Source organism: Megalobrama amblycephala, linkage group LG15, assembly GCF_018812025.1.
Source record: "Megalobrama amblycephala isolate DHTTF-2021 linkage group LG15, ASM1881202v1, whole genome shotgun sequence".
NCBI lineage: Eukaryota > Metazoa > Chordata > Actinopteri > Cypriniformes > Xenocyprididae > Megalobrama > Megalobrama amblycephala.
This window is the reverse complement of record NC_063058.1, coordinates 31,109,145-31,131,115: the sequence shown is the minus strand read 5'-3', so window position 1 is coordinate 31,131,115 and position 21,971 is coordinate 31,109,145. Positions and strand designations below refer to the sequence as shown.

Genomic DNA, 21,971 nt, shown 5'->3' with positions numbered 1-21,971 from the left:
CTTCTGCAATGATCACGGCAGCACGAACAACTATTTTATATTATTGTTATTAGACATAAACAATCAGTTGACTTCAGCAGAGCATCGGTTGATACAAGTAACGCATTTTGAACTTCACTCTTTGTAAGCAGTGGCTGTTACTGGCAAGGCATAGCACATATTGCTGAACTAGCGTATTTTGTTCTTTTTTTTAATTAACAAGCTTCTCCTGTGCACTCAAACAAGTCCCTGTCTTCATCCTTTGACTCCACTGACTCACAGGACACACTCATTACTGAAGAAAGGTTTTCAAGTACATGAATGAGGCTCGATGATGAAGCTAAAAAAGGTGCGCAACACGTTATTACTTCTGCATTTGAGGGGGAAAGAAACAAAATCACTGTTGAAACTAATAAATCAATTTAAAAATCCAACATTAGTTTGATCTTTATATGATTAAACATTTAGAAAAATATGTATAAATCTTGTTTTAAGTAGTATTTTTACATGATATTAGATATATAGATAGATATATACATTTTATTTATTTTGCAGTACATCACAACCAAGGAAGGTGAATGAGAAATATGCCAGAGTAATTGTGGTGTTCCTGTATCTCAGTGACCCCTCCTTCAAAAATGGCTACGCAAGTATCACACATTTTCTTTTTCTTTCTTTTTAGTTTTAATTATTTTTAAATGGTGTATTTTGCTCTTGGATTTAAATTTTTTTTATTTTTTTTTTTTTTTATTCTGTGCTTTTGTCTTTCTAAGGAGCATTGCTATGTTGGTGAAAGTGCCACCAGTTACTTGCCATGGAGAATCAAAACTATACAGAGAGGCATTGCTAAAGAACAAGCATTTGAAGGTACAAAATTAAATGAGAATTTCATTGTCATCTTTCACGGCAGTTTTATTGCCATGGAGTTGCATTAAAGCGTTAGTTCACCTAAAATGAAAAGGTCTGTCATTAATTACTCACCCTCATGTCGTTCTAAGACTTTCGTTGATCTTCAGATCACAAATGAAGATCTTTTTGATGACAGAATGCTGTCAGATTTCTTTCCATAGACAGTCTTTGCAACTGACACTTTGATGTTTTAAAAAGTTCATAAAGAGATTGTAAAACTAATCCATATGAATTGAGTGGTTTAGATCAAATTGTCTGATGAGAATCGGTTGCTTGTTATGATTTAATTTTTGCTTTTTCTTGCATGTAAACATTGATCAGCGAACATAAGCAGAAGCTCAACCGAAACTGAATAATGCACAAGAACCGTGCTGGTTACGTGCTGCATAACCAGCGTTTGAGCTTCTGGATGAGGTTTGGCTTTGTGTTATTAAGGTTTGGTTGAGCTGTTTATGTTTGCTGATCAATGTTTACATGCGAGTAAAAACCTAAATTAAATCTGTTCTTCATAAGCGATCAAGTCTCTTCAGACAATTTGATCTAAAACCCAATTCATATGGATTAGTTTTCCAATGTCTTTATGAACTTTTTGAAGCGTCAAAAGTGTCAGTTGGAAAGGCCGTCTATGGAAGGAAATCTGACAGCATTCTGTCATCAAAAATATCATCATTTGTGTTCCAAACAAGAACAAAAGTCTTATGGGTTTGGAACGACATGAGGGTGAGAATTTAAATGTCCCTTTAAATGTGACTAAAGATTAACTTAATATAGCATTCTTTAAGCAGTGCTGATCTGAAAATGCTTTTGTTGTTCATCAGGAAAAGGATCATCTTGTCAAGGCCAGAAAAGACGTCTACATCACAAGTAGGGATATCTTGTCTTCTAGAAGGTTTGTTTTTATTTATTATCATTTTTATCATTATTTTCTTGTAGTTTTCTTTATTTAACATTAGTCCTCTGCAATTTGCTTGGCTTTCTCAGAGTGAAACGAGCATTGAGGAGCATCTTCAAGACATCGCTGGAAGTGCTCAGCCCTATCACCTGGCTGTTGAAACCAAGAATTCAGTTCACCAGTTCTTCATTCTTGATCAACATGTCATTCCATGCAAGTCAGTCTTCTTTTGATGCCTTTTGATGACATTTTTAATGGGATTAATTCACCCAAAAATGAAAATTGTCATTAACTCTCCCTCATGCCGTTCCAAACCCGTAAGACCTTCGTTCATCTTCGAAACAACAATGAAGATATTTGAATGAAATCTGAAAGTTTTCTGTCCCTCTGTTGACAGTTTACACAACTAGCACATTCAAGGCCCCGACAGGTAATAATAAGACATTAAAGTAATCCATGTTACTCTATTGGTTTAACCTCAACTTTATACACGCATTCACACAACGACTGCTTTCATTTCAACAAATCACTCATGCGTCGTTGTGCTCTCATGTACTCAAGTCCGGTATTGTGTTGCTTCATAAAACTGAAGTTAAATCAACAGAGTCACATGGGTTACTTTAATGATGTCTTTACTGCCTTTCTGGGCCTTGAAAGTGGTAGTTGTGTAGGCTGTTAATGAAGTGACAGATTTCATCAAAAATATCTTCATTTGTGTTCTGAAAATGAACAGAAGCCTTACAGGTTTAGAATGACATGAGGGTGAGTTAAGGAGAGAATTTATTTGTTGGTGAACTAACATTTTAAGGCACACTTTGTTTTTGGCACCATTTATAAAACTATTCTACACAAGATGTACACTTTTGTTGTCAGAATGAAAGTGTACAACAAAGATGTTGACAAAGTGGAAGTCCTTGTATTGCTGAGGTTAGAGCAAGGCTGCTTAGCTATAGGTGGTTCAACAGATTCTGTACTGCATATAGTGATGTATTGTCATTTCATGCAGATGTGATGTATTTTTGTGCATATACGTGTATGTTTCTTGAGCCTGATAACGTTTAAATAAATATTTTAAATGTGATGTCGTTGAACTTGTTTTCTTTTCTGTTTTGAAAACACCAACAGGGTTTTAAAATTTTAAAATTTTTCACTATTACAAACATTCTTAAATCAAGATACTGTCATGATAGAATACAGGAAACAATAGCGAGTTAACACGTTTATTGAAATGTATAAAAATGGACAGTCACTGAACGTTAAGTTCACTGGTGGCACAGGGACTGAGATGGTCAGCGTGAAGACAAGGTGCGTTGATGAGATGAAGTGTGCTGGTGAAGATGACAGAAGAATCCAGACAAAGAACGTAATCCACATAGACACCGAACAGGAACAGGAATCACGAGACTGGCACGCCGAACAGGAACAGGATGGTAGACACAGCACGGAGACATCAAACAACGATCTGACAAATGAGATGAGATATGAGTAAGTATATATAGGGTGAGCAAATGAGCTGCAGCTGGTGCTGTGATAGGTGTCAGCTGGAAGCGCTGATCATCCAAGTGGCTCGGGCACGCCCACAAACACACACACACACACACACAACAACAGTGACACGAGACAAGCAGGAAACAATGCATTCAAATACCGTGACAGTACCCTCCTCCTAGGAACGCCTCCTGGCGTTCCCCGACTCCCTTACCTGTCGATTGTAATCATCGATAAGGGAGTGATCCAGAATGTCTCTGGCAGGTACCCAACTTCTCTCCTCCGGACCGTAACCTTCCCAGTCCACCAAGTACTGAAATCCGCGTCCCCTCCGTCTAGCATCCAGAATGCGATTAACCGAATAGGTGGGTTCCCCATCTACGAGTCGCGGCGGTGGGGGAACCGGGGCTGGCGGATTAATTCTAGAATGAAACACGGGTTTTACTTTGGATACATGAAAGACGGGATGAATCCTCCTGTACGCTGGAGGGAGTTTGAGGCGGACTGCCACCGGACTAATGATCTTGGTGACAGTAAACGGACCAATAAATTTGGGAGCAAGTTTATTAGACACGGAGCGGAGAGGAATGTTCTTGGTAGAAAGACACACTTTTTGACCAACGACGTATACGGGAGGCTTAGACCGGTGGCGATCGGCTTTGGCCTTGGTGCGCTCCCTCACCTGGAGAAGAGTCTCTCGGGCTCTAGTCCAGGTGCGGTGACACCTCTGGACGAAGGCGTGAGCGGAGGGGACCGCGACCTCGGATTCCAGACTAGGAAAAATGGATGGCTGGTAACCTACACTACACTCAAACGGAGATAGGCCCGTGGACGACACTGGCAACGTATTGTGGGCGTACTCCACCATAGAGAGTTGCTGGCTCCACGAGGAAGGATTCTTAGAGACCAAACATCGCAACGTTCTTTCCAAATCTTGGTTGGCTCTCTCAGTTTGGCCATTGCTCTGGGGATGAAACCCTGAGGACAGACTGACAGTCGCTCCTAACAACTTACAAAATTCTTGCCAAAATTTAGATACAAACTGGGGTCCTCTGTCGGAAACCACGTCTGTCGGGAGGCCATGTAAGCGAAAGACGTGATTCACGACTATCAACGCTGTCTCCTTGGCTGATGGCAATTTGGGCAAGGGAATGAAATGGGCCGCCTTCGAGAATCGGTCCACCACGGTTAAAACTACCGTGTAACCCTGAGAGAGCGGAAGGGCGGTGATAAAATCTAGTGCGATATGGGACCAGGGTCTCGAAGGGACAGGCAGCGGTTGGAGTAGCCCATCAGGAGGACGATTGGAAGTCTTACCAGTGGCACAAACTGAGCAAGCCAAAACAAAACTGTGAACATCACGAGCCATAAGTGGCCACCAGAATCGTTGCTTGACTAGAAATTTAGTGCGTTTAACTCCTGGATGACAAGCCACATTAGAACAATGTCCCCACTGGATGACCATGGACCGTAATCCCTCCGGCACGAATAACCGGTTCGGTGGGCACCCGGGCGGAGGCGTTACCCCTTCTAAGGCCGTCTTGACCTTCGATTCGACCTCCCATGTGAGTGTGGAAACAACTAGAGTCTCCGGAAAAATGTACTCGGGAGTAGACGGGCGCTCGGAACGATCAAAAATGCGCGACAATGAATCGGGTTTGATGTTTTTGGAACCCGGGCGGTACGAGAGAGTAAAATCAAAACGACCGAAAAAAAAGTGCCCATCGAGCCTGCCTGGAGTTCAATCTTTTAGCGGTTCTGATATATTCCAAATTCTTGTGGTCGGTCCATACGATAAAAGGTACCCCTGAACCTTCTAACCAGTGACGCCACTCATCCAATGCAAGCTACTCTCGGTTACCAATGTCGTAATTACGTTCAGCAGGAGATAACCGATGAGAAAAAAACGCGCAAGGGTGCATCTTGTCGTCTGTGGGAGAACGCTGGGATAACACCGCCCCTACCCCCACCTCTGACGCATCGACCTCCACCACGAACTGCCGTGATGGATCAGGGGCAACGAGAATAGGGGCTGAAACAAAGCAACCTTTCAGTTTGGCAAACACAGCCTCGGCTGTGTCTGACCACCTGAACGTAGTTCTGGGGGAGGTCAAGGCAATCAGAGGCGCGGCTAGTTGGCTGAAATTGCGAATAAAACGCCGGTAGAAATTGGTGAATCCCAGAAACCTCTGTAGGGCCTTACGGGAATCCGGACTTGGCCAATCCACCACAGCCTTAACCTTCTCGGGATCCATGCGTACTCCCTCAGTCGACACAATGTACCCTAGAAAAGGAACAGACTGTGCATGAAACACGCATTTCTCCGCCTTGACAAAAAGCCCATTCACTAGCAACCTCTGAAGCACTCGTCGGACGTGCTGCACATGTTCCTGGAGAGAAGAAGAAAAAATCAATATGTCATCCAGGTAGACATATATGAACTGGTCGACCATATCTCGCAGCACGTCGTTGACGAGTGCCTGGAAAACCGCCGGGGAGTTGGAAAGCCCAAACGGCATAACCAAGTATTCAAAGTGCCCCCTAGGGGTGTTAAAAGCGGTCTTCCATTCATCCCCCTCCCTAATGCGGACCAAATGATAAGCATTACGTAAATCCAATTTTGTGAAAATTGACGCTCCCTGCAACCTCTCGAATGCTGAAGACATCAACGGCAAAGGGTAAGTATTCTTTACCGTGATGTTGTTCAGTCCCCGGTAATCAATACAAGGTCGCAGAGATCCGTCCTTCTTCCCCACAAAAAAGAACCCCGCCCCCGCTGGAGAAGAGGAAGGGCGGATGAACCTAGATGCCAGTGAATCAGAAATATATTTCTCCATAGCCTCCCTCTCCGGAACAGAAAGTGAATATAACTTGCCTTTAGGCGGAGATTTACCTGGCACTAAATCTATGGCACAGTCATAGGGACGATGCGGAGGGAGAGAAGCAGCCCGAGACTTACTGAACACCTCCTTCAGGTCGTGGTACTCCGCGGGCACGTTAGATAAATCCACTGTTTCCTCCTGAAAAACAGAAACAGAGACAGACGGACATGCAGACACAAGACACGACTCATGACACTTATTGCTCCAAGCCCCGATGGACTTCTGGAACCAGTCCACCTTGGGGTTGTGTTGAACTAGCCAGGGATGACCAAGGACGACGGGTGCAAGAGGAGAGTCCAAAATAAGAAAAGATATGATCTCGGAGTGGTTGCCTGATGTGATGAGGGTGAGGTCTTCAGTGGTGCGTGAGATGGTGGGGAGTTCTTGACCGTTAAGAGCGTGTACTGCAATCTTGTTAGTGAGGGATTTGAGGGGAATCTGAAGTTTGAGTGCGAATGCATAATCCATAAAATTACCTTCGGCCCCGGAGTCCAGAAGTGCTCGACAGTCGTGAATGTGATTAGACCATCTCAATCTTACCGGGAGGAGCGTAGATGTGGATGAGGTCTTCTCGGCGGAGATCCCACCCGATAGTAGCCTCATACTTACTACCGGGCTTGACCTTTTACCGGACAGTTGTAAGCGTAGTGGCCAGCTCCCCCGCAGTAGAGGCAAAGGCCCTGGGATCTCCGCCTCTCCCTCTCCTCCCGGGAAAGCCGAGCTCGCCCTACCTGCATGGGTTCGTGATCTTGAACGGGGCTGACCGCATCCCCACCGCTGGATCGTGAACTCTCTACTCCTCCAGAAACACGGCTGGGTAGGGCTCGTCGCTCGACCCTGGTCAGTCGAGCATCCACTCTCAAAGCCAGTTCAATCAGTCCGTTAAGTGATGTGGGAAGATCCAAAGCATAAATCTCCTTGTGGATGCGGTCAGCCAACCCATGCAGGAACATGTCCCACTGCGCCTCCTCGTTCCATTGACACTCTGCCGCTAAAGTCCGAAACTCAATGGAAAAGTCAGAAACCGACCTCTCTCCCTGACGTAGCTCCGCCAGCATTCTGGCCGCTTCTCTCCCGGCAACCGCGCGGTCGAACACGCGTTTCATCTCAGCGGCGAGTGTCTGGAATGAGGCGCAGCACGGATCTTGATTCTCCCACACCGCCGTTCCCCATAGCGCCGCCCTCCCAGTCAGTAAAGTCAACACAAAAGCGACCTTGGCACGTTCTGTGTTGAAAGTTCTGGGTTGAAGAGAAAAATGCATAGAGCATCGTGTGAGAAAAGATCTGCAGTAACTGGGTTCACCTGCATATGATTCAGGAACTGGTAGTCGGGGCTCCAGCTGGGCGACGCTTTCTGGTGGTGTGGGGAGAACGGCCGGTGTGGGTGGCGCAGTGGGAGCACGTAGAAGTTGGAGTTGTTGGGTGAGCTCGGACACCTGCGCCACCAATGCTTGGACAGCACGACCCGTGTCGTTCAGGTTCTTCTCCTGTGAATCCATTCTATGAAGACTGCTGTTGATAAAGTCTTCCAGCGCTGAAGATGGATTACTCGCTGCTTCCATGCTTTGGTCAGATCGTTCTGTCATGATAGAATACAGGAAACAATAGCGAGTTAACACGTTTATTGAAATGTATAAAAATGGACAGTCACTGAACGTTAAGTTCACTGGTGGCACAGGGACTGAGATGGTCAGCGTGAAGACAAGGTGCGTTGATGAGATGAAGTGTGCTGGTGAAGATGACAGAAGAATCCAGACAAAGAACGTAATCCACATAGACACCGAACAGGAACAGGAACAGGAATCACGAGACTGGCACGCCGAACAGGAACAGGATGGTAGACACAGCACGGAGACATCAAACAACGATCTGACAAATGAGATGAGATATGAGTAAGTATATATAGGGTGAGCAAATGAGCTGCAGCTGGTGCTGTGATAGGTGTCAGCTGGAAGCGCTGATCATCCAAGTGGCTCGGGCACGCCCACAAACACACACACACACACACACACAACAACAGTGACACGAGACAAGCAGGAAACAATGCATTCAAATACCGTGACAGATACATTTACTTCAGGAGAAAAATGATATAAAGTCTTGTTTTCTGAAAAAAAAAAAGTAAAAATTGCCAAAGGGCAAGAAAAATAATCTTGTTGTCCCTTTAAATTAAGATCATTGTTCTTCCCTCATTGGCAGATATTTTTATGTGTGTCTAATTCATGTATGTGTGTGACCTTGTAAGACTGATGCCAGAGTGCCTGGACCAAGAAAGGGCTACTCTTTGAGAAAAAGTAAATTAACATTTGAACTCTCTCTTGCAAAATTAGCATCCCCTTCCGAGACGCAATCACACTGAGTCAATCACACCTCAGCATTTGCCTTAATCTACATTTCACTTCCTTCACCCTCTTCCCCCATCTCTTCTCTCTACATGCAGAGATGACCTAAAGTTCACCCAAAATCTATCTGGTTTAATGCGAACAATCATCACAGAATGCTATACATGTTTGGTATCGTTTGAAATGTCTCTGAAATGCAACTGGTACAATGGTCTCGTCTACATGGAAGTAAACCAAAGGTATTAAAGGTTTTGAGAGTTCAGAGATACTTTGGTTGCAACCATGGGTGTGCCCCTTTCCCAGGGTCTTTCATCTAAATTACCTCCTGTTCAACAGCAAGGTGCGAACCCCCGAGGTCTGTGACCCTAGTCAATGCAAATTCTGATTGTAAGTTCATGCCCCACATCGGGGGTTGGTCTGAGTATTTAAAGAAATGTTGCAAAAGGCTCGGGGCGACTCTGTATTCAGATGAAGCCCACATTGCTGAGTGTATTTTCCTAATGTCAGGTATTCATCTTACTCTATTTCTGAGCATTTGATGTTTGGTATTGATCACCTTTGAATTGATTATGTAACTGGCATGATACATTTACCTGACTAATAAACTGTCACATTTGATTTATTCTGACTTACTCTGAAATTATTGGCTTCAGTAGATTACGATGTATCCATTGTTACCGCAAATCTGCGTCAGGTTAGTAACGGACTAAAGTCCAGTTGAGTGGAGCATAGGGCACACCAACTGTGATTTTAGAGCTCCGACTAACGCTTGGCATTAGTTCAAGTGTACTCAGACTGTTAATTTCCGTTTAGGACAACAAAATGTTGATCGACCAACCTAAATAGGGTGAGCCTTACCTCTGTTTATTGTAACGTTACTCTAGCTAAGTGTACATGGGAAACCATGGCATAACCAAACCAAAGCTGCTATAAGAGAAGTAATATTGGTCGGCTTAACTGTAGTAGTGGTTGTGACCTCTGACTAGAGTTAGTGTTACTTTAATTCAAGTGTATACAGATCTATGGGGACTAAACCAAATACTTTTAGAGAAAGCAAGCATGAAAGCGGCCTTCTAAACAGTATAGTCAATTACCTCTGTCTAGTGACCAAGACTGGGGAGTTTGTGATCGTGGGCCCGCATATTAATGAATGGCCAGTGCGAGGACCCTGTGCGACACTGAGAACCGAATGAACGAGTACAATAAGAGTAAAGAGTTAAATAGAATATTCAAATGTAAAGCTAAATTATTATACAAATGACCAATAATCAATACTAAACTAAATTCGAGGTCATAATAACATGGAGTCAGATAAAAGTTTACTTGGAATTAAACTACTTTGCTACGCTGAAAAGACCGAACGCGCAAGAAACCCCGTCCTGTGGGAAACCCCCATTGGGCCGATTGGGCGGGCCTTACAACCTGTTGAAATGTAAGTGAAATCTTTTATTTTGACATTAATGTAGTCTCAATGCTGACAGAGTAAATATGTGTTAGAAAACTAGAGCTTTATCACTCATAATATTCCCATTCACAGTAATCCACCTTCTCTATCGTTTCATTTATTTTATGGCATAATCACACCTCTTTAAATATATAATAATGTCAAACACTGGCTAGTGCTGTACAGTAAAAAGTAAGACACTTCAAGCACAGCCGTCACTGTAATAGTTCACTGTAACAGTCGTCAAATAGCTGAACATTAAGCATTTATGATGAATAATTACTGAAGATTAAATGTCATAATGATATATTATTATTGCTATTAATATTAGCAGTAATTTATGTCATTTTATCTTCATTCACAAGTGAAAATGTCTCAGTTCCAGCTTTACTGATCAATGGTGTCGACCGTCCCTTTGCGCCACCTGGTGGTGATTTCACCAGCGAGTTTCACACGTGACTGTGTTGTGTTTACCCGCGGCGGTAACAGGCGTTTTAGTGACTATCTGCTGTATTAAAGAGGCGTGTCGTGACCCTTTAAGATCCTGTTATTGAGGAGAAAATCTCTCATTTAGGAACATTTATTTTAAAGGTGTCAGATTCATTATTAAATATGATACTTTAGTTCATGATTAAACACTCACAGAGCTTTTCTGCAGTTGATCACAGCTGGTATCAGTCTTCTTCTCCCCTCATCTGATGTGTTGTATTTCATGGGGTTCAACTCATCCAGCGGCTCCTCTGACATCTGGATCATGTAGGAGATTGTTGAGCAGTGAGACAGAGAGAGTTCCTCCTTTGAGTGTTTGTCTGATTTCACAAACTCCTGAATCTCTCTGGACAGAGACTGATCTTTGACTTCCAGCAGACAGAGGAACAGATTGATGGATCTTTCAGTGGAGAGAAATTCACGTTTGATCTTCTGTTGAATGTAGTTTGTGATTCCTCTGATGTTCTCTGAGCTGTTCTCTGTGTGTGTCAGTAGATCCTGTAAGAGTCTCTGATTGGACTCCAGTGAGACGCCCAGCAGGAACCGCAGGAACAGATCCAGCTGTCCATTCTTACTCCTGAGAGCTTTATCTACTGCTGATGTTAGTAGATCATCCAGAGAGACTTTATCATATCTGTAAAATCTGAACTCATCCAGTGGTTTCTTGTTCTTGATCACATGTGAATAAAACAGATAGAAAGCAGCGAGAAACTCTTGAAAGCTCAGATGAATGAAGCTGTAGACTTTCCTCTGATGAATCACAGATTCCTCCTTAAAGATCTCAGTGCAAATCCCAGAATACACTGAGGCGTCAGTGACGTCTATGCCGCTCTCAATCAGGTCCTCCTCGTAGAACATCACATTGCCCTTCATCAGCTGTTTGAAAGCCACTTCAGCAAGTTTCACAATCACTTCTCTGTTGGACTGCAGCAGTTTCTCTGGATCTCTCTCTTCATACTTCTGATTCCTCATGTTGATCTGAATCAGCAGGAAGTGGATGTACATTTCAGTCAGAGTTTGAGGGATTTCTGCACTCAGATCTTCTTCCAGGAGCTTCTGAAGCACAGTGGATGAGATCCAGCAGAAGACGGGTATGTGGCACATGATGTGGAGGCTTCTTGCTCTTCTGATGTGTGAGATGATTCTGCTGGCTTGATGCTCGTCACTGATTCTCTTCCTGAAATATTCCTCCTTCTGAGGCTCATTGAATCCCTGAATCTCTGTCAGACGTTTGATGTATTTGGAGGGGATCTGATTGGCTGCTGCTGGTCTGGAGGTGATCCAGATGAGAGCAGAGGGAAGCAGCTCTCCTGTCATGAGCTTTGACATCAACACACCCACTGATGAAGTCTCAGTCACATCAGAAACTTTCTGAGCGTCTGAAAACATCAGTGTGATTCTGCTTTCATCCAGACCATCAAAGATGAACACAACTTTACACTCCTCATAAATCTTTGAGTCCAGATCTTGAAGTTCAGGATGAAAGTCCAGCAGAAGTCTGTGAAGACTGTACTGATGATCTCGGATCAAGTTCAGCTCTCGAAATGGAAGCACAAACATGAAATCTACATCCTGATTGGCTTTTCCCTCGGCCCAGTCCAGAATGAACTTCTGCACAGAGACGGTTTTTCCGATTCCAGCGATGCCTTTAGTAAGAACAGTCTTGATCTGGTGTTTCTCCTCACATCCTGGTTCAGGTGAGGCTTTAAAGATGTCATTGCAGTAGATTGGAGTGTCTTGTGAGTGTTGTGTTCTGGCTGTTTTCTCCATCTGTAAAACCTCATGTTGTTCATTCACTCCTTCACTCTCTCCCTCTATGATGTAGAGCTGTGTGTAGATCTTGTTCAGGAGGGTTTCATTCTCCTGGAGGTTCAGTCCCTCAAATAATCTCTCATACTTGTTCTTCATGCTGGTTTTGAGCTGCTCTTTGACTCTCTGGAGTTCATCATCTACTGCTTGAGGAGAATCCTGGTCTCCAGTCTGATCATCTCTGATTGGAGACAAAATACAAACATAAAAACATCTTCATCAATAAATCATGACAGGAACAGCAACACATTTAAGAGAGAAGTGTCAGTTTAACAGACTCCTGTTATATTCCACAGATTTACATTAAACTTTAACATATTTTCTGGAATTTAAGTCACATTTTCTCTCATCTGAAATGTGCTGCATCTTATATTTGTCTGTTTTGGACTCTAATGTAGAAGTTTTGGTCTCTCAGATTCTGGTCCTAGTTTTGTCTTTACTTGGGCTTTAAAAGACACTTAATATTCAGAAATATTATTGATATGATGCACTGAAACTATCAGATGAGAACAAAACATGAGCTGAACTGAACTGAGCTGAATAATGACACGACTGTCTTCTGTAGAGCTGCTTTATAGCTGAAATAATAATAATAATAAAATATGACTTATGCACAGATTTAATATCTTCATGTTTTCCTCTCAACAATGTAATTTTTCACCCGTTGAGACTTACAGTCAGTTGTGATTTATTTTCTGGAAAATACTGTAACTGTTTCCATGACAACTAAAATTCTGCTTTCTGCTCAGACCTGAACATATTTGAACATTTCATTATATTTATCTATATAAGTAAACACTGACATTGTAGGTCCGTGTAACGCTTCACAATTCAGTTTGTCCGAGACTGCCTTATATTTAGCACAGTTATTATATTAATAATAAAACTGATAGAGTGAAAAGATCATCCTTTATGTTCATTCTTTTAAACTACTCCTCAACATGCAGTCAGTGTAAATAAAGCAGTTACATCAGTGAGACGACAGCAGTCCGCGGCCACACCCCCGCGCTAATGCTACAGCCCACGCCGCAAATTACAAGACAGAAAATGGAAAAATAGAAAATCGGTTAGTTTCATTTATTCAAATGATTGTTTCTTAAGTCATCATGTTGCAAAAGTGAAATTGAGAAAAGGGGGAAAAAATGGCAAATATCCATTGATGATGTAACCGAAAAACAGCAAAAATGAACGTCTGGTTTCAATTTTTCATTTTTGCATTTGCATTGTATGGTCTGAAAATTGAATTGTGAAGCGTTACACGGACCATTGTACATGTATTTTCTTATAAACAAGTGTCTCAATTTAATTTCACTACAGCAGAAAACTCTAAATAATGCTGATAATCACCTGGGGTCAGAGGTCACTGCTCCATCACTGAAGTTAAAAGGAGGAATTATCATGGATCCATCACTCTTCAGAGACACACAGCTGGGATCTGGAGATGAAGATCTCTTCCTCTTCCTGAAGAAACTGTAATATAATAATAATTCATATACATCTTTACACTGTAATTAACATAATATAATTAATTCAAATGCTGTTGTATAAGTCAGTCTATTGTCTCCAGTACAGGACAGTGTCTCACCTGGGGTCAGAGGTCACTGCTCCATCACTGAATCTAACAGGAGGAGGATCCATGGATCGATCGCTCTTCAGGGACACACAGCTGGGATCTGGAGATGAAGATCTCTTCCTCCTCCTCGTCTCAGAGTTTGACATCTTCCCTGTATATGGAAACACTGGGAACATTACATTAATATTACATTTCTGCATTTAGCAGATGCTTTAATCACAAGTAATTTACAGTGTGTTGATTTCAGCACATATCCCAGTGATCAACATGTGCTCTAAGAGTGTCTTATGCTAAGTTATGAAAACATTATTTCTAAATATTCTTTGAACGATCAAAATGTGTCTTAGTTAGGTGAACACTAAAGGAATATTTCATTTGATCATTCTGGAAACATTAAGGGAACGTTACTTTTGAATGTTTTCTGAATGTCCTGATAAAGTAGAAGTTAAAAAGAGACATTCATCTAACATTTGACACTAACAGATAACTTTCATTATATCACAATCTAACAGATAACAAACCATCTATTAAAGTTACTGGAGAGTTGTGGGGTTTCTGGGGTAACCGCTGCATTTCTGCTGTTCCATCAGCGCCCTCTGCTGTCAGACAGGGAACGTGCACTTTCATTCAGCGCGTCTCCTTCACTCGTTCCTCCATGTGCTTCTCATGCACGCTGGGCTTGTTTACATCTGAGCGCCTGTCCCATTAACGCAGAATACAGCGGTGTTGTGCATTTTATACAGTTTGATGGGGAAAGTATTCTTATATGCAAAATAAAAATGTTAATAATTCATAACAAATTATTATTTACGGTATTTTGAAATGCCCACTATAACAATACCGTGCATATTCATTATCGTGATATAGTCTAATATGAACACAAAGTCACTTGTCATGATCACCTGTTGAAGTGGTCTTGATAGCCACTAGAGGGCACTCCACCCCGGACTATTGTCACCATCACAGACTCCATTTCCCATCACCCACTTCCCGTACTCATTACTGATATTGCACACAGCTGTTATCAATCATGTCATTTGTTTCTGCCTATTTATACCTGGTTTGTTTCAGTCAGAGCCTGCTTACACCTGGTCACTTCATGCGTTTTCTCTGATTGGATAGCTATATGATTTATAAAAATTATTGCATTTACACATAAATGCGTCTCCGCAAAACGAATATAAATCCAATCTTCAGTTCCCGCTCTATATATGCAGATTTCATGGAGTTCACGTCACCAAAAGCAACAATAAAGAGCTGCAGTTCATTGATCATCAGCTAATTTCAAAATCAAAGCCGCAATAGGAGAGCACGGTAACAGCACTGGTATGTAGTGATGGGCAGAGCGAGGCTTCGTGAAACACTGAAGCAGTAAAAGCAAATGTGCCGTAATGTGTCGAGGCTTCGAAACAATCTGACACTCTCTCCACGGTGACCCCTAGTGGTCAGAATAGTGTAAATGCAGACCTGCCAACCTTGAAAAAAAATTTTGAGTACCAGTGGGACGGGACGGGACACTGGGTTTTATATATGTTTTATATATATTTTTTATTTTATTTTATTTTTATTTTACACAAAGCACACACACACAGACACACATCTTCGTAAATTTAATTTTGGCTGTTAAAGTTTTTTTTTAATTTGACAATTAAAAATTTCACTACACCTGCTCAAAAGCATTTTTTAATTCATGATTAATATTGCATTGCATAATGTCTGCTTATACAAACTGACAACCACAAGTTCAATCGCATTCATATTTAATATGAACTAATAAATTTTGTTTGCAATTTCAAGTAGCTTAGGCTATATTTACATACAACTAACCTGACAGTCGAGTGTTTTATACAGCTTTTGTAATGAAAACTAGTCTAAAATTAAGAAACCCTTAGAAAACAGTAAACATTGAGTTTACATGTGATTCATTTAAAATAATTTATTATTCCAATATCCAAATATGATACTAAATCCCACAGAAAAAAAGGGTTTCTATTTGTAACGTGCTGCTGTCTTTGAACAAGACAAACATTCGCTGATTAAAGGTTAGCCAATAGAAACATATTTATAGAAAACAGTTGACAGTGAATAGAAAGGACCAATAAGAGCAAAACGAATCGAGTATCCAAGAACAGAAGTTAGTTCGACATAACGAGGGATGTTAACTAAAGCGTCCGTCATTTACCGATTCTTAAATACACGGGTGGATAATTAAAAATGTTTTCTGACAAAAACGAACACAAGCAAGAACAAATTTTAAGAAAACTTTCATTTTACAATGATCTTCCCTCTCTCTGTGCGCGTGCGTTTGTGTATGAGAGAGAGAGAGAGAGAGAGAGAGAGAGATGAACTTCACGACATCCAACACATGCTGAGTATCATCTGCTCTCACTTACTAACACACAGTGGACAATGGTAAAAGAAAAAAAATATATATATATATGACTTTAGATTTGATTGTTGTTCCTAACATTACTTTCCATCATTCATCGTTTTCATTCAATCTACTGTATTTTTTTTTTTCTATCGATCTCTTTTCTCAAAATGGCAAACAATCCATATTGTTTAATTTAAAAGTTTATGATGAAATCACACAGTTTTTCTACATGGAATATCCAAGGTCTAAACTCCTCAATCTTTGGTCTAAAAAGTAGAAATCCTGACTTTATGAGAGAAATTCAAGACATAGATGTCATAATCTTGCAGGAAACCTGGTGTAGAGGAGATGTGTTCACTGGTTGTCCCTCAGGATACAGAGAGATCATTTTACCATCAGTCAAACTCACATCAGTCACACAGGGGAGAGACTCGGGGGGGATGATAATCTGGACTAAATCTGAACTGTCCACAGAATCAGTCAAAAAAGATCAATATCACCTGTGGCTGAAAATTAAAAAAGGAATAATATCAGCATCTCAACCTGTTTTCCTTTGTGCCACATATATACCCCCCCTTGAGTCTCCGTATTTCCAAGAGGAAACCTTTCAAACCATAGAACGGGAAATCAGCCATTTCCAGGCCCAGGGAAATGTGCTGCTTATGGGTGATCTAAATGCCAGAACTGGAGAAGAATTCGATTTCTTAGAATCACATGGTACAAGATTCATCACTGGCAGTAATAACCTGTTCCCTTGTTACCCCACCAGACAAAACTGTGACCGCACAGTGAACGCTCACGGACGGCAGCTCTGCCGAGGACTGGCTCTGTACATCGTCAACGAAAGACTGCGAGGGGACTCGCTCGGCCGATACACCTACAGCTCAGCTCTTGGTAACAGCACCGTAGATTACGCAATCACAGATCTCGACCTTTCTTCTTTGAGAGCATTCACAGTCAAACCCTTAAAACCTTTCTCAGACCACAGCCAAATCACCCTTTATATAAAGCAATCTGAAACATCACCCAAACCAATTAAAACACCATATCAAATGAACAAAATAACATCATTTAAATGGACAGGAAAACAGTGCCACTAACTACATCAATGCTGTTGAATCTTCAGAAATTCAGTCCCTCTTACATTCATTTCAAATACAGGTATACCCTAAAAATCAATTCGGCATCAATCAGGAAGTACAAGATCTAAACAACATATTCTACAAAACAGCACGAAAAAGTAATTTGACAATTGTTAAATCAAAGAAAACAATATTTAGAAACTGACAAATGGTTTGATTTGGACTGTGAGGCTCTGAGAAAAAAACTCAGAAATTTATCAAATCAAACACAGACAACCAGATAATCCCGACCTCCGCCTTCATTACTGTGAGGCACTAAAACAATATAAAGCCACACTCCGTCGGAAAAAAGCACAGTTTCTGCAAAACCAGTTTGAAGAAATCGAAAAGTCTATAAATTCACACAAATTTTGGGATAAATGGAGATTACTATACAAACCAAATCAAGAAGTTCTGGCAATCCAAGATGGGGAGAAGTGGAAAAACCACTTCCAAGAATTATATAGCCCAACTGAAATTCTAAATTCTAATCAAAATGAAATAATAAATAAACTAGACAATTTGGAAAGATCAATTAAAGCAAATCAAAACCCCTTAGATTTCCCCATAACAATAAAAGAATTGGAAGACAAATTAAGGATCCTTGAGTCCAAGAAAGCCTGTGGTGTTGACAGCGTCCTGAACGAGATGCTGAAACACACAGACCAAAGCTTCAAACTGGCCATGCTAAAACTGTTCAATGATGTTCTGAGTGTCGGGTTCTTCCCTGAGATCTGGAACAAGGGCCTCATCAGCCCCATCCACAAGAACGGTGACAAATCAGACCCCAACAACTACCGAGGCATCTGTGTGAACAGTAACCTGGGGAAGGTTTTCTGCAGCATCTTGAACACCAGACTCCTAGACTTCCTTATGAAGCACAATGCCTTGAGTAAACGTCAAATTGCCTTTCTTCCAAAATGTCGCACATCCGATCACTTTTTTACATTACAAACACTAATTGATAAATATGTACATCAAAACAAAAGACAAATTTTTGCTTGTTTCGTTGATTTCAAAAAAGCATTCGATTCAATCTGGCATGAAGGATTATACCTAAAACTTATTGACAGTGGAATAGGGGGAAAATTCTATGATTTGATCAAATCAATGTACACAGCCAGCCAATGTGTGGTTAAAACTGGAAACACAAGAACCGAATTTTTCCCCAGGGGCGTGGAGTGAGACAGGGCTGCAGTTTAAGCCCCACCCTCTTTAACATTTATATCAACAGTTGGTCAATATAATAGAAAACGCTCCCATTCAAGGTCTCACTTTACACGACACAGAAATAAAGTGTCTTCTCTACGCAGATGACCTGGTGCTCCTGTCGCCCACTAAAGAGGGGCTTCAGGACAGCCTGAATCTGCTGGAGGATTACTGTCAGTCCTGCCCTGACACTCAACCTCCAAAAAACTAGAATCATGATGTTCCAGAAACGCTCCAGATCTCAGGGACCAACACACACATTCACACTATCACACAGAACCATTGAAAGCACAAAAAATACACTTACCTCGGCCTGAAAATAACTCCAACAGGTAACTTTACTTTGGCTGTGAATGAACTCAAAGAGAAAGCTCAAAGGGCTTTCTGTGCCATTAAAAGATCAATTAAAATTGACATCCCAATCCAAATTTGGCTCAAACTTTTCAAATCTATAATTGAACCTATTGTTTTATATGGCAGTGAAGTGTGGGGTCCTTCTATAAAATTTGATTTCTTAAATTGGGAAAAACATCCGATGAAAATTCTACATTTAGAATTCTGTAAAAGAATACTCAAGAGTCCAAAGAAAGACGCCAAACAATGGATGCAGGGCAGAATTAGGCCAATACCCTCTCCTTCTAAACATCCAAAAAAGAGCCATCAAATTCTGGAAACACCTAAAAACAAGCAACCCCAACACATCCCATTACAAAGCCCTAAAACACCAAGAGCTGAGCGTAAGTAAGAGTCCCCTGTGCCAGCTGGTGCTGAGACTGACTGACCTCACACCAGCCTCAGGACCCACACACACTCACACACATTCGGCTTACACAAATTATAAACAAGTGCATCACCCATTGGACAAACACCATTAAAAACCAACACAAACTGGAATGCTATTGGGCACTAAATCGAGAATACACTATTGCGAACTACCTGAGCACAGTGAGTGATGTGAAACTCAGGAAAACACTGACGGTGTACAGACTCAGCGAGCACAGTCTGGCCATAGAGACGGGCCGGCGCAGACAGACCTGGTTCTCCCGTGAGGACAGACTCTGCTCGCACTGCATCCTGGGAGTGACGGAGACGGAGCTGCACTTCCTCACAGAATGCCCAAAATACCAAGAAATCAGAGACCACTACTTCCCCAAAATTAATAAAATATTTCCCCAATTTAACTCCTATAGCCCAATCCAAAAACTATGTTACATTCTTGGCGAAGAAGCCAAATGTTCCAACATAGCTGCAAGATTTGTAGCGTCTTGCCATCTCCTGAGGGACAACCAGAAATAAACAGCCAGTAAACACACCCATCAGACCTACACACATGTATATAATGTATTTAATGTTCAAAAAAGTTCAGTTGTTACATGATTTCCGTATTATTATCTTTATTTATTTTTTTATTTTTTTTAATAATCATTTATTTTATTTTGTTACTAAAATTATTTTTATTTATTTTATTATTTTTTCTACATAGACTTTACTCAGATGTTCTGTTGTTCTAAATATTTTTCCATGTTGGTTAAATGCTTTGGCAATACAAAATTGTTGTCAGTGAACAAGAGTGTGTCACGATCATATAAACACACAGAACAACATCATATAACAACATGACACGATATTAAATAAAGCTGATAACTGAACTTACCGTCAAACTCACTGATGTTTGTTCAGCACCGACACTTCAAGATCCAATCAAAACGAAACAGAAACAAACTTCTTCTTCTTCTTGTTGATTTTATGGCGGTTGGCATACAACTTCAAGGTGCATTACCGCCACCTGCTGGTTAGGAGTGTGGACCAAGAACGCAAGGACCTTTACCTATCAACTTCTAAACACCTATAATCTTTTATCTAAATCAGTCATTTTTAAATATAGTAATAAAAAATCAATACACTCCTCATGTGAGTTCCTTTGCAATAAATTTGTCAAATTAAACTTCATCTTAATTCTTTTTAAATTAAAAATCAATACTCTCCTTTCACTATTATATTTTGGACATTTCATTATAACATGTTCCACTGTTTCTTCTTGATTACAATACTCACATGCTCCTGTCTGGTGTTTCCCTATTTTATTTAGAGTACTGTTAAGTGCTGTATGTCCAAATCTAAGTCTAGATATAATTGATTCTTCTTTTCTATTTCTCCTTGTTATTCTGCCTTTACCAACAATTCTTTGGATGTTATAAAGCCATCTTCCTGTTCTTTCATCCACCCATTGTTTCTGCCATCTATTTTTCACATGTTGTTTGATTAAAAACTTCATCTCAGCCTTACTATAATTTACTTTTATATCTATATCTGATTTTCCTGTGGCTTCCTTAGCACATTCATCTGCCAATTCATTCCCCTTTACTCCTATATGAGCAGGTACCCAACAGAAAGATACTTCTAAACCCATCATCTGAATCCTGTATAATGTTTGAAGGATCTCGATCAATACGTCAGATCTGCTCTCAGATTGACCACTTTCTAGTGACATTAATGATGAACTTGAGTCAGAACATATAAGTGTCCTCAATGGTCTATTTTCTTCAACCCATTGTAGTGCCAATAAAACTGCAATCATTTCTCCAGTGTATACTGATAGATTATCTGAGATTCTTTTGTTAACTTTGACATTAAAATCTATAACTGTGAATGCCACGCCTACTCTGTTTTCTATATTTTTAGATGCATCTGAATAAATCAAGACATAACTAAAATAATGAGATTGAATATATGTCTGCACCATTCGAGCATTATAGCCATCCCCTTGGTCCTTGTCCCTCTTCTCTAGCAGTGACATGTCCACTTTGGGCTGTGGTAATAACCACTGGGGAATTACTGACCATGGAACAGTTGGACTAATGGCCATCTCATTTATTTCCATTTCTCCCGCCACTCTAAGTATCATCCACCCAAAACTCTTGATTTCAGACTTTTCTTTTTCCCAACATGGTTTTATCACGTCTTTTGCTGGATGGTCTATAACATGTCCTTTAATACTGACCAAATAATTCAGAGACAGTTGCACTCTCCTAAGTTCTAAGGGCTTTTCCCCTGTTTCAATCTGCAATGCTGCAGTTGGAGTGGATCTTATAGCCCCTGTTAATAACCTTAACGCCTTATATTGAATTTTGTCCAATTCCTTCAACCTGCTTGTAGCAGCAGATTGAAATACTATACAACCATAATCAAGCACTGATCGCATTAATCCAGTATATATACTTTTCAATGCCAACCTTTCAGCCCCCCAGTCCTTACCCACTAAACACCTCATAACATTCTGAACTTTCTTGCATTTATCAATAATTTTCTCAATATGCATTTTAAATGTAAGTTTCTCATCAAACCATACCCCTAAAAACTTAAAACAAGAAACTCTTTCTATGTCTTGGCCATATAATTTTAATTTTATCCCAAAATAGTAGCAATAACACAACTATGCTACAAAAGAGAAAACTAAACC

General features: G+C 40.9%; 2 protein-coding genes across 5 annotated transcripts in view; both read right to left on the bottom strand.

The window, feature by feature from the left end:
- The window catches only part of LOC125247875 (NACHT, LRR and PYD domains-containing protein 12-like), a 220,444-nt gene that overhangs the window by 55,539 nt on the left and 142,934 nt on the right, over positions 1-21,971 (bottom strand). The window contains exons 1-4 of one of the 4 annotated variants that reach the window (XM_048159412.1): positions 14,329-14,485; positions 13,820-13,973; positions 13,582-13,704; positions 10,580-12,415 (exon numbers count right to left, since the gene is read on the bottom strand). In XM_048159412.1, coding sequence (XP_048015369.1) covers positions 10,580-12,415; positions 13,582-13,704; positions 13,820-13,973; positions 14,329-14,434 — 2,219 coding nt within the window. In that variant the 5' untranslated portion in view covers positions 14,435-14,485. Of the gene's footprint in view, positions 1-10,579; positions 12,416-13,581; positions 13,705-13,819; positions 13,974-14,328; positions 14,505-14,709; positions 15,584-21,971 lie in introns of those variants that run through there. The other 3 variants (XM_048159413.1, XM_048159403.1, XM_048159406.1) reach the window with 3 other exon arrangements.
- LOC125247880 lies at positions 19,096-21,538 on the bottom strand. Its single transcript, XM_048159420.1, has 2 exons — positions 20,166-21,538; positions 19,096-19,786 (listed from the first exon to the last, which is right to left on the bottom strand). Exon 1 carries the CDS (start codon positions 21,414-21,416, stop codon positions 20,358-20,360), a length of 1,059 nt encoding a protein of 352 aa, XP_048015377.1. The 5' UTR covers positions 21,417-21,538; the 3' UTR covers positions 19,096-19,786; positions 20,166-20,357.

What these genes read in the sequence shown, in the direction of transcription:
- LOC125247880 (XM_048159420.1), bottom strand. Translation starts at nt 21,416, where the DNA reads ATGATACTTAGAGTGGCGGGAGAAATGGAAATAAATGAGATGGCCATT.